Here is a 13,467-nt window from a genome sequence, read left to right on the forward strand (position 1 = left end):
TGCAGTTTACACACATCTGATTATGGAACATTTCTATTCCATAGGCTACATTAATGTATTCAGATCAGTCAAGCTGCAAGTCTTTCAGCAATCTTTCACAGAGTGAATGGCAAGAAATACTGCTGCAGGATGACCTCAAAGGAAATAACACTTTAGAGAAAGCTTCTTGTTTGCTCCCCACTCTTCAGCAGAATGCAAACTATACAGACGTGCATCAGATGTCGATGCCAAGTACCTAATGGATTCCGAGTAACATAGCCTGTATTTAACTCAAATGTTACCTACTTACTTACTATTAGAAATTCCAGCTGCTCAAAAATTATTTTCACACATCCCCTGTCAAATTCCAGTAATAATATTCAAGAGAGACATTGTCATTACAAATATAAACACATACAGAAAATTGATGCCCAAGGCATAGAGATCAAAACAAAGCACCAGAAACAGTAAACTGTAGTCTGTCAGCTCAAGTGGTAGATAAAAATAACCAAGGCCTTATCCTTTCAAGTAACTATGAAATTTGAATTGTAATCCATTTGCAAACTCAAATATGTAAGTCTAGAAATAATTTGAGGCCTCAGACTAGGAAAAACCATAGGCAGTGGCTTCAAAATGGGTTTTAGACTTTTACTTATACTGTCACTACCCAGATGGCTTACTTCACATTTTCATTAACCTCAATCCAACTCACTTGTGCAGGTTAATGAAGAAGGGCAAATATTATCCAATACTCCACACAAATTAAGTCAAAGAGGTCCAAGCACAGTCAGTAGCTCAAAAGGATGAGTAACATACTTCCTATCACTTGGTTACTGAATCCGCTTTAGCAGGGAACAAGCGAAATGTTCTCAAATAATATTTTCACAGACTGTCAAACTAAGCTGATGCTCAGTAGGAACTGATCCCAGTCACAAAATAACCACACCTACCATCCTTATTAGAAGTTTCAACAACGAAGCCAACAATGCAACTGAAATACTGAGGAGAGAATGGAGGAAAGACTCGGTGCCCTCCTTGCAGTCAAACATTTTCAAGCCCCAGGTAAGGCACAATTGAACACTGCTGCAGGAAGTTTTCTGGAGATGAATGCAGTGCATTTTAGCACAATAATGCCCAAAATGTGCATTTCTGAATTTCCTAGCTTCCCAAAGGAATCTAGTTCTTGGATCGTAGTCCCAAGCTGAGCACACCAAACTCCTCACATTTTATATAAAAATTGATTATTTTAGGTAACAAAGAACTGGAGAGAGATGGCAATCAGGATCCAAGAAGTAATATTAAGAACAAGAACTTGCTGTACTTAGTATCTATTTCTTCTTTAACATACTTTGGAGAAGCCTACAGGAAATGAATCACTGCAGTCCTCACTCTTCCATATTTCTACAGCAAACTAAAAACCCAACCATGCACCATCTACATTTATATTCTTTGCACATATGGTTTCCAACCTATTTCTCTAAATTCTTTGGCCTGTGCTAATTTATATTCAGGTTCTCCCTGAATATGAGAGTTTTGTTTTACAGTTTCCATTTTATTAGTCATCCAAGGAGGATGAAGACAGACATGATTCATTAGGCTTATCAAATCTCCAGTGACATATCTGCCATCTTTTTCAGTTTCTGCATGTTTACCAACAAACCATCAACTTCAGTTCTGCATACTACAATGAGAAAGTGACAGCTCAGTACACACATTCCTTTAATCTTAAATCCCTGTATGACAGAGAAATGATCAATCAGGATAGGAAAAACACTTCCTGCTTCATTTCCCTAATTCCCCGTTCTTTTAAAAATAAGCCTGAATATCTTCAAGAAATCAGTCACCATTTGTGGCATGAAAATCTACTTCAGGTTTCCAGTGACCAAAAACCATACTTGATGATAAATAATGGGAGCAGATCACTTAAAGAGCAGGAAAAAACAGCAGCCAACAAATCTGATGGTAGAAGAAAGAAGATATAACATTTCCTACAGACAGGCAAGGCTTGCACAGAAGAGACCAAGAGATTAGAACTGGCCAATGATTGTGCCTTACTCCAGGATGGCAAACTGAATACTAGTCAGCTTTTGAGACACAGTAACATTTACCCATTAGGAGTGGATCATATCCTGGCTGGTGACATCCAAGCAGAAAGTAACAAATGGGGGAAAAAATTCTCAAGTTATTTGTCTTAGATGATCTCAAGATCGTAAAATCTGAAAGACATCCAACTCAGAGGCCTAGCTTGGTTTTTAAAGATGGGTAACTGCAGTTTCCATTGAGATTCTGTTGTACTACTAAAGAAAACCCAAACAAAACAATTTCTTTCCCTCACATAAATGACTCAACACAAAAGATTTCTCTAGCTTTTTACACTACTTTTATTTGTTCAGAATATCAAGTCACCACTACCTGAAAGCTACAGAGACTCTCACTGAGAGGAAACCAGCAATTGAAAATACATTACTTCCTCAGAATGATGAATAATTTATATCTTACTTGCTTTGTTGCCACTGAAATGGTAAGCGGCATGAATAAATCCTCATTACTAAGGCATACAGTCATGCTGCATTGTCTCAGACAGCTACTGCTGTATGAAAACACAGCCTTAACTCCATAGCCAGCACTTAACTTTTACTATTTGCCTATCCACACCAGTATCAGCTTGATTTACCAGTAACTGACTGCTTTAAGAACCATTTACACGTGACGGAACTCCTGCATCTGCCCAATTGAATGGTTGCTGAAATACACTGAAGAATTGAAAACTGGTTTTGACGCACAATACTTATAAAAATGGTTGATAAATATGAAGTTAGATTCTTTTGTACCATATTCTGTTCCTTTGAATTCTTATTTGGAGGCACGTACCTGCATTTGCATTCATACCTTTCATTTACATCCACCTTTCATTACATCCATCCACAGTATCATTCTTTCTTAGCTATTGTTTGCTTCTTCAACATTCAGTTAAATTTTACTGTTATTCAGCTCCTACCTGTCTCTGCCTTTCATATCCTCCCACGCTCAACACTCTTTTGTCTACATACTCTGTTTTATCTCTGAAACAGCAGTATCTTCTGGTTTTGCATTTAACCTGCTGAAATCTTACATGGCACTTAGGAAACTCTAGGCGAATAATAACGTATTAAAATGAAAACTTAAACATGTTGCGAATGAGTTGAATTGTTCCTTGTGGATCACAACATTTCAAATGTTTCATGTTTTTTAATCTTTATTGTATTACAAGAGCCTAACATTACTTTTAGACTCTAGTTAACAATGGAAATGTTCTGTGTGAATGCAGGCATTTACACTGATCACAGTGAACTCATAAATGCCACTGTAAGTCACATACCTGACAAGCAGGGTCCAGATCCATTTTTCGTCTAAGGAACTTCTCCACATGTCCAATTGTTGCCTCTCCAGAAACACGCACAAACTTCTTTTCCAAAGGCTGCAAAGAATAAACATAAGATTTTAGGGTAATGTACATTTTCAGCCATCATCCCCTGAAAACCCCAAACCCAAGTGAAAGCCCAAAAACAGAGGGAGACAGCTTAAACTTTTGGACCTTTCTCTGACCTACTTCTAGATTACCTCATATGGAAAGAACTAAATATGTATTAAGACTCCAGGGTCAAACTTCCTGCTGTTTAAGACAACATTTAAAAATAACCACCTACTGACTTCAGTCCCATTTCACTTTGAAGTACCAGGGAATGATACTTCCTATTAATTCTGCATAGAAATCAGTATAACACAGCATTTTAAGAACTTCTCCCCCACAAGTATTTACTCATCAGAAGCACACGAACTGTTTCCTAAGGTTTCCTTATTTTCCCCAAATCAGGCCTGTGTGCCAAACACAATTTAGATAATCAAACCAAGTTATCTTATAACACAATGAGCTTAAGTCCTTCAGCATTCTAGAAGTATCATGGCTTGGGCTGGAACTAACTTAATAATCCATAAAATTCCAGAATCAATTAAAAGATACTACTATGCAGAACACAAGGGCAAGAGTCTGAAGTCTTTTCATATTGTTTCTAAATACTTTCACAGCAAGAACTGCAACAAGAAGACATTGTTATGCCAGCCTCAAAAATGTTAATATATCTCTCTTCTACGGATAAAAATTTAAGCAGCTGACTGGCGACATGGGCAGCTAAGCAAAGAGGCACAGAGGCAGCACAGATGACTGCATTTGGTGTGATAAATGGATTATTTCTTGTGTCAACTAATTGGATTTTTACGTTGACTTCTGAACAGCTGTGATTTACTATCATGGTTCATCATATTCTTTCGGCTTGAAAGAACGGTCATAGGGTCATGGACTACCCTTGAATTCAATCATGAATTTAAATACATATCCATGATAACTGTGGTTTTGGAACAATAGTTTTATTTATTCATGCACAAGAGCTAGAAAAAAGTCAGATCCGATCTAGAGAATTAATCTGCTGCAAGCTTGATGATGCTGAATTTATACTTGCTGCATGTATAAATCACAGTTTATGGCCACAGATCTCATAACCTGTTTTCGCCTCACCATCTCCACTTAAAAATACGCAACCAATCAAAAATATTCCTACTAACTCTACCAGTTAGGTATCTCTTAGATTGTATTTTTCTGTGCCTTTCCATCTTTTGAATCCTACAATTCCAATACAATAAAAGATTAAATGCAACGTATACCGAATAATTTTAAATTATCTCTCTCCCTTGCCCTTGAATAGTCTTGTTCTCTAAATATTTAGTCAAAATAGTGGCATGACACACCCTGAGCATCTCTAACTACAGCATATGAAATTGTGAAGGCAGTAAACAATGTCCAGTTCCTCTATGAATTTGTATGGAAACAGCTTAGCAAGAAGAGCTATATTGGAAGAAGAGCCATATTCTTTAGCAAGGATCAGGAATGCTATTTCTTGTTTAGCACAACGGCCACTGTTCAGACAACAAACTTTGTTAGCGAAGGGATGAAGAATAAGCTTTCTGCTGGCTAAAGCAGAGTGCAGTCCAGACAATCTGTATATTTTTTGTTATACGTTTAAGTGCATAACAATTTATTTTACCTCAGGCTGTGCTTTCTCTGAATAACCCGTGAAAGCTTTCCACTAAGACTAGAGAGTCTTCCTCAAAACCCAGTATTTTAAGCAGTGTCTACACCTTTTTCAGGATTCCAATAAAAGTCACCGTAGCACACCTTTTGGAGAGATATGCAATAATAAGAAGCTAAAATCATCCTGGTGAAATTTCATTGTCACTTTCATTCTCCTATCAAAACTTCAATTATGTAACCTCAGAAGCATTCTCTTCCTATTCTGTGATGATATATAATAATAGGTTTGAAAGTACACTGTAATCTAAAGTTGATTATGATGATGAAAGTTCAGACTGCACTCAGTGCAAAAAATCCCAAACTAAATTAAATACATTCAGGTTATACGTATTTCTGAAGTAAATCATAAGCGAAAAATTCAAATAGCATCTGTACCTTAAAATTCCCTGTGCCTTCATTAGCTCTGAAAAACAAGAGAAGAGTAAACACAATCAATATTGCTAAGGTTCACAGTTATTAACACCCTAATGCTCTTATTATAATATAGTGACTGATTTAATAGCCTGGCACATCAAGCTTACTTCCTGAATCGGGCTCTTCCTCTCATTAATCTCTAATTCATGAAATAATAGTATATGAATTTATATATGTATCTTTTTCTCCTACCCTTTATTTGGTACTCCATTTTTCTTGTGAATTCAGCTATTTATGACTTTCAGGTTTGTCTACAGGAAATGGAAAAAAACCCCCAAAACACACAGCCTAAAGCCATTTTTAAACACAACATAACATTCTTTTTCACCTGAGTAGGTTGTAATATTAATGCTGCTTAAACATCCATACTTCATCATCCTTGATATTTGGAACTTTAACAGACAGTACCTAAGAAGCGGCTGCCAGGACATGCCCCAACCACCGAAAAAGCTTCCTGGGCCAGCTGTTGGTTTTCTAGACTATTTATATCACAGGATTAACACTAACGCTATCTAGGAACTCAGAAAAACAGCAGCTGTTTCTCTGGAAGGTGAAATACACACAAAGGTGGCGAATGACCAAATTCCCAGCTGGCTTTAACAGAGGTTGATTTGCACAATCTGAGCATGTGATCTAGTACTGATCATCTACACTCCACACCTCCCATCTTATAGTGCAACATGTACATGTCTCAATCGATTAAACCTAATTCATGACGTTTCACTATTCTTGCATTGCATTAGCAAGAATGTACATATGAGACAGGAAAAAAAATGCAGGATTTCACTGTGCTGGAGAGGGCAAAAAACAAACGTCACTATAAATCACCTATACTTCTACTGATCATTTGATATAGCAAACAAATGCATTTGCAATGTTTGTGCAGATCACACATTAGCATGGCACTTCAAGTTACTGTAATCGAGTATCTCTACCTCTGAATATGTATCAGAGTTAAGTAAAACTATCATCAAATTCTGCCACTGAAATGAAAATTGAAGTTACTAAGAAACAAACATAGAAAAGCTTTTCCACTACAGCAGTAGAAATTTTCATTGATACAGTTTCACAGCCACAGGTGACTAGATTATATACTCCAGTCACAATATAGTCTCAGAATTTCAAAGTAACAATATCTGTTGGCTGATCAAACTCATTCCAAGTCTTCTTTATTCAAAAAGCTTTCTTAATCTCTCATCACCAAAATAAAACCTTTGATTTTGACCACTGAAAAGGAGAACATTAACCTTTAAACATGTAAAGTATAAAAGATGATCAAAGGTTAAAAAAGTCACTAAAATAAAATACAAAGTAGATGCTGTTAAAGCACCATCTTCCTCTTTTTTTTGTTGGATACATATACAAGTAACAAAACCACAGTGGACAGTTTCACATAGTATAGATGGCATTTGCACAATAGTACCTGCTTTATTGCCAACACTGGAATGGAAGCTTCAAATGAAACTACCAGGAAAACAAATACAAGAATGCAGATTCAAAAATGATCTTGTTGATTTGACAGACAGGCATGTTTACTAGTTTTGAGGTCTAAATTTCTTTGGATAATTAAAAAACAAACCAAAACAAATACCTGCCAAAAATCACAGGAGGAGGGGGAAGTAAACAGGAGCATTCACAGTGGAGATCTAAATCGAAGTACTTTCACTACAGTGAGTTCAAACTGCATCTAATCCTGCAGTCAAGACAACCCAAGTGTTCCAGCCTGAAAGGGACATCCCTGAAAGTAGTATGATTCCTGTATTTTAACGTCATTTTACAGTGACATGATCATTGAGAAAGCAGAAGGGCTGATGGTACAAAGTGTGCTCCCTCTGCCACCTGCTGGGCCAGCACAGCAGTGGCTGGCACCCACCATGGGTCTCATCATGGGCATCCTTCAAACTCTATCTGGGTGGCAACTCCATGAGACACAGTCACAGTCAAGGCAACAAAATAACAGCATATAGGTTCCTAACCCAACATACATGTAGGGCAGATGGCTCCAAGACCTTCTCTTTTCTTCCTGCTGTCCCACTCCTCATGTATTTAAAGACATAGAGAAGCCATGTGATGGTCAACACAAAAATAAAGCCAATAGAACAAAAAAACACACACCTACCAGACCAAAATTTACCCATGGAGGAAGTATGTTCTGAACTCGGAATAAAATGAGACACAGGGGAGACACTGGATGTAACATATAAAAAGACTAGGACATGATGTCTACAAAGAATGAGGTTGAATTTCTGAGGGCTTAATTTTACATCATTTATATAATAGTTTCCTATGATTACATACTGGAGTCTCTGAACAGTTAAAAGTCAGACCAGAAGTAGGCACAATCTGGTAGAGGCGTAGAAGGAGAGTCAAGCCATTTCTCCCTGCAACTGAGGTTCTACACTGTGTGATGCTTCCAGAGTAGTTGCAGCTTTCAATCCTTTCTCAATTACCCTCTCTCATGTAACATAACATCTAACATATAAATCTGCAAATTGCCAAAGCAATACAATTTCTCCTTCTTGTGTTCCTGAAAACAACTCAAGTGTTTGGGCTACATTTCCCCCTGACATCCTATGACTAAATGTAACTCACCATACAAAAGCTTCAGCAAAATTCATTAAAGTCTGAGAAACTGTCAGGCAAACTTAACAGAGGACCACATTACTACCCCCCACCTACAACCTATAGAGGAACACTACTTTTGCTGCCCAGGTTGCAGTTGTAGTCCAGGAGTTACATGACCAAATCCCAGCATAGCTAGCATTAGTGGTACTGACCCCTACAGGAATCAGGGAAATAAGGAGACACTATTTCATCAGTTTACTGAATGGTTTAAAATGAAACAAACACATGTAAATTTTAAAACTATACTTTTTAGGAAACTATTTTTATAGGAAGACACACCTTACAAATTTAAACATGTTCAACATCTAGCTATGCATACTTGGCTGTCACTACTACAAGCTGAAAACAGCTTCCCATTGCTACTTGAGATGGAAAAGAAACACACATTTAATGAAAACTAAGAGCAAGTTAATGGTCCAACACGTATCAGCAGCACCCTCACTTCAGCTGCTTGCTCTTAAATTTTCCCACAACTCACCCAATGAACTCCAGAAGTATGGAAATGTCAAGCTCTGGTGGGATCCGGAACACAGAGCCCAGAACTTTTCGAGGTCTTCCTCTGCTCACTGGAACTGGCTGTGGGACAGCTAAAATATTCAAACAGCCAAAATGCAAACACAGCTTGAAATAAAAGCAGCTTAAGATGCTCACATGCACCAAGCAAAACAGATGAGCACATAAGGAAAAAAAGCCCATGTAATTAATCCTTTTTTTTAAATTACTAAATCAGCTCTTTATATATTTCATGCTGTGTTTCTGAACCAGCATTTTATTAGCTTTCAGTATGGCACTCCTCCAAAGAGCTGTTTATTTGATAGTAAGACAAAAAATAATTAGAATAATCCTTCATCTGTCCACAGACTTTGAAGTTCTTATTTTTACAGACATTCCTTTATAACGTCTATAGTTTATTAAGGGCCATAAAATAAAGTTAACACACACGTGATCTATATTTCCTGGTTAAGGCAAAACGCAATGTTTAAAAAACAACCCACAAGCCAACCACAATCTGGGTTCAAGTATTGCCAGTTCCATCTATTTTGTAATCTGAGAACTGTTACAAGGTACACGAATCAGACTACCATGAAACCCCTATTTCCAATACTACATATCTTCTTTAGTTGTGAGCTAGTATTTCAAGGAAAGCCCAAGAATAAATGGCATATTAAATATTTCCTTAACAGTGTCCTCTAAAGTGATTACAGCTCACCTGGTTTGGGCACTTCTAATCCTCTTTCTTTATAGAAGTCATGCATTTGCTTTTTCTCCCCTGAAAAAAAGTAAACACAACATAATACAGAACAGATTGAAATGTTATTTCAGACGCTGAGAATATCCAAATAGTTTCCAATGGTCAGAGCAGTAAAAACTTTCAAGTTCCTACAGACATTCACAATCACTAGTATTCCATATGAGGCTGGGACACTTAAGATACCCAGACTAAGAGTTTGTTAGTAAAAACTGGGAAGAAATCAGAGAAACTGGTGATAAATCATACTGAAATAGCTGCAAAAACTAGTATCCTTCTGGCTGTCATGACTCTATTTTTATACCATCTTTAGTCCATATATATCCACCGCATGTGTATATTTCACTCAGTCCACCCAAGTGGATTGTGCAGATCTATTTGCTCCCAAAGTTCAAGGTAAATGACATGAGACCATGAGCACATCTAAAAATCAGAAAAATAAATGTGGCAGTGAGGAACAAATAAAAGCATTTGAAGGAGTCAGTCTTAGCAACTTTTTTTCAACTGAGCCAAGTGAACTTATTAGAAGGAATTATATTTTCTGTACTTATACAAAAATATGACACATGACAATTATTATCTGGATGTTTATGTGGATATGGTGTTTGATATGAAACCCGTGTTTCATAGGATACATACCACTATCCATAATAGCATGTAGCAACCAGAAAGATGCCAGTTGTTACAACTAATTGATGAAGATTTATAACCAATCATTACAAAGCAATTTTAAAGAGTCCAGAGTAGAAACAGGGCTTTGAATTAATCTGTTTTCTGTCCAGTCTTTTAAATCTCTAGATGGCAATAAAAAAAGAAAGAGACTTACTTTCCTCCAAATTGACGACTAATTTATAAACTATGTCTTGCAGTTGCCGGTCCAGCCTATTAAAGAGAAAAAAAAGAAAGTGTCTTTGGTGCAATACAGAATGGCTTTCATTAAATGGTAACAGAGATGCCAAACACACTGTTGAAATGTGACACCCAAAGAGAAGGATGACAGAGCAACAACTCCCTATCTGTCTATATTCATGTCCTGACAGCAGAGCTCCAACAGAAGCCATGTAAAGTTAAAAGCATCAGCCTTCCAAGAACTCATGTACAGTTCGAGAAACTGAATTTTCAGAGTTAGTAAGCATACTATGCCAACAAAACTTTGTTTGAAAGTAAATCAAAGAACATAGTTAAGATCGCCTATCACTTGTAGCACTGAGCAAATGCATAAAAATAGCTGGGCAGTGGGAACAAATCCTAGAAAGGGATACAAACTAGATAAAACAAATTGAGCATTTAATCCTCACTGTCGAGATTAAACTTATATAAACAAAAACCACAATGTATTTCTTGTAACTCTTCCTTCATTTGAAATGGGAAAGCACTACAAGTCTGTAAACCAAAACATTTAAAAGCAAGCACCCGAACTTGAAAAACACAAACTACCCCAAAACTATAAAAATGGCATGAACTTATTACCTGATATTATAAAGAGGTTGTGTCTGATGTACAACGATATTGCATTTTGGACATCTGTTGCTATAGTAGAAGTGTCTCACTATGCAGCTTTTACAAACTGTAAAGAAAAGAAACCCCATAGAAGTTACACATCATTACACAATACCATCTATTTAAGCAAGAGGAGCAATTACACTCAGACTTCTCAAAGTTTGTCAGAGACAAAATTAAGCAATTTGTTCAACTCAGGTAAACAGCAGCTCTCTGCTGTTTTCACTGTACATGTATTTTAAAAATTTGGTAGGAAAGCTACTAAGTGGAAATACCTAGAATAAATAACCTACTATCAATTCAGCTCTGTATGAGCCTGAACACATCAAACCTTTCTGTAACATTTACCAGGAAACCGAGAGAGACCACCACAGCTGTATTTGCAACATTATGCTGTCCTTACTGACAGTTGTGCATTTTCCAAAATTACGAACTGTGCTGAATGTTACATGGTAGATACCAAATTTGTAAGCAGTGCCCCATGAAAGGGGAGGTTGGGGGCGGGAAGGCAAGTTCTTCCTCTGTTAGTGGCTGGAAGGACTAGGAAGCTGTGATTCCTTGATTCAGGTAGGAACGTGGGAGTAGCAGAAAGTGCCAACTTCACAGGAAGTTTTATTAGGTATGAGAAAAAATAGTTGTGTTAGCAATGGAAAAACTGTTAACACAAGGATTGAGGGAAAAATAACAAGAGCACGAAATGTTTTTTATTATCCAAATACTTCTACTCATCAGACTATAGACTAATTGCTCCATGGGTGCATATAACCTGGCTGTGCCTGAACCAATACACTTCCACACAGCTGCTTACTTAGTTTTGTGAATTTACACGCTCATACCAACAACAGTTTAGGAAACTCTCTAGTACCTTGTGAGCAAAGCGTCTAAACCTTTTCTCAGTTACATACTCAAATTCCTAGAGCCTACTTAAAACCAAATAGTTAAAAAATCCCCCCCAAAACAGTAGCTCTGTTTTTGTTTTATTTGGGCTTTATCTTTCCCTACCTCTTAACCTGGGAAACTAAGCTGACTCCATGATTGATGGATTGCAAGATTTTCTGATGCTTAAAACATCCACAACTATATTTTCCTTAAGGAACTGTACAAACACAGCACATGTCCCTGCAAACAGAGAATTATATTTGTGAAGCCAGAACATCTCAACAGCTGATTTTTGTTTGAATTTGTAACTAAACTCTCAGAATGAAAACACTGATACTTACAGGTGTGCAGACATTCTGTAATGGTTGTAGCATCAATAAAGTAACCTTTGCAGATGGAACACAGGATGTAAGGGGTCAACTCTGCGAGGTTTATCATACGCTACAAAGACATTTTGTAAGAGTTTCAATACACATGCTAAGTCATGAAATTTCCACAGCCTTAAACCAGGCAAAAAATCCACGTCAACATGCTACAGAAATGGGTTTTCCTAAGATGTCAATCAATCAATCCTCATGCACAGCTCTTTTCTGAACACTTTCATCTAGTTTTCTGAATTGACATTTCTGTGAATGGCAATCCAATGTGTTTCAGGAATTACATCTGAAAAGTAAACCATAAATAATCCCTTTGGGAAAAGTTCTTTTGGATAAACTGTTTAACAGAATATCAAATAATCAGCAAGCTTGAAGTGGATACTGGTAGCACATAGTATCATATTTTCATGTTGGAAGTCCGCTTTTGCAAAAAAGAACAGATTTATTCTATAGTAATGATCTGAAATCTGTCTGAAAAAGGAAACATGTTAGATTTTTACATTGTTTCCTCTAGTCTCAAAGCCAGACTAAAGGGCTTTATTTCCCTCAGTGATACCACTCACTTTGTCCACATGCCACTGTTTCATAGAATCATAAATCAACTAGATTGGAAAAGACATTTAAGATCAAGTTCAACTTGATCCCCCACGACTGCCAAGTCCACCACTAAGCCACGTTACTGAGGGCCTCATCTACTTTTTTAGAAGTGTTTTTTAACACTTCCAGGGACACCGATTCCACCACTTCCCTGGGCTGCCTGTTCCAATGCCTGATCACACCCTTTTGGTTAAGAAATTTTTCCTACTATCCAATATAAACCTCCCCTGGTGCAGCTTGAGGCTGTTACCCCTTGTCCTATCTCCTGTTACTCGGGAGAAAAGACTGACCCCCACCTCACTACAACCTCCTTTCGGGTAGTTGTAAAGCAATAAGGTCCTCCCTGACCCTTCTCCAGACTAACACCCCGGTTCCTTCAGCCAATCCTCAGACTTATTCTCCAGACCCTTCACCAGCCTCGTTGTCCTTCTCTGAACATTCCCTCTACCACCCTCTCAGCTATGCCAAGAGTTTGTAAGTCCTTCATTTAAGTAAGACAGATAAAATTAACTCAGGTAATACAAAATAATAAAAAGCCTACTACCACGCAGATTACGTTGCCTAGGCAGGGGTCCAGATTCGCACCTACAACTTCCTAAAACATCAAACTTGACGTCCACTGCTTTATAGAGGACCTGGCTGACAACCGCGGGCTGTTGCAGACGCGGGGCCTCGCTGAAGACACAGCGCTTCACACCCAGCCGCATCCCCACCGCAGGGCG

The 13,467-nt window shown here is 37.6% G+C and overlaps 1 protein-coding gene across 1 annotated transcript in view; it reads right to left on the reverse strand.

Annotated features, from left to right (window-relative positions):
• PCGF6 (polycomb group ring finger 6) overlaps positions 1–13,452 on the reverse strand; it is a 24,485-nt gene extending 11,033 nt beyond the window's left edge. Inside the window, exons 1-8 of the mRNA XM_010015381.1 lie at positions 13,348–13,452; positions 12,113–12,212; positions 10,863–10,959; positions 10,219–10,274; positions 9,354–9,413; positions 8,622–8,730; positions 5,480–5,507; positions 3,338–3,436 (exon numbers count right to left, since the gene is read on the reverse strand). Coding sequence (XP_010013683.1) covers positions 3,338–3,436; positions 5,480–5,507; positions 8,622–8,730; positions 9,354–9,413; positions 10,219–10,274; positions 10,863–10,959; positions 12,113–12,212; positions 13,348–13,452 — 654 coding nt within the window. The remainder of the gene's footprint in view (positions 1–3,337; positions 3,437–5,479; positions 5,508–8,621; positions 8,731–9,353; positions 9,414–10,218; positions 10,275–10,862; positions 10,960–12,112; positions 12,213–13,347) is intronic.
• Positions 13,453–13,467: the final 15 nt, after the last annotated feature.

This window comes from Nestor notabilis, unplaced genomic scaffold (genome assembly GCF_000696875.1).
Source record: "Nestor notabilis isolate BGI_N333 unplaced genomic scaffold, ASM69687v1 scaffold26285, whole genome shotgun sequence".
Classification (NCBI taxonomy): Eukaryota; Metazoa; Chordata; class Aves; order Psittaciformes; family Psittacidae; genus Nestor; species Nestor notabilis.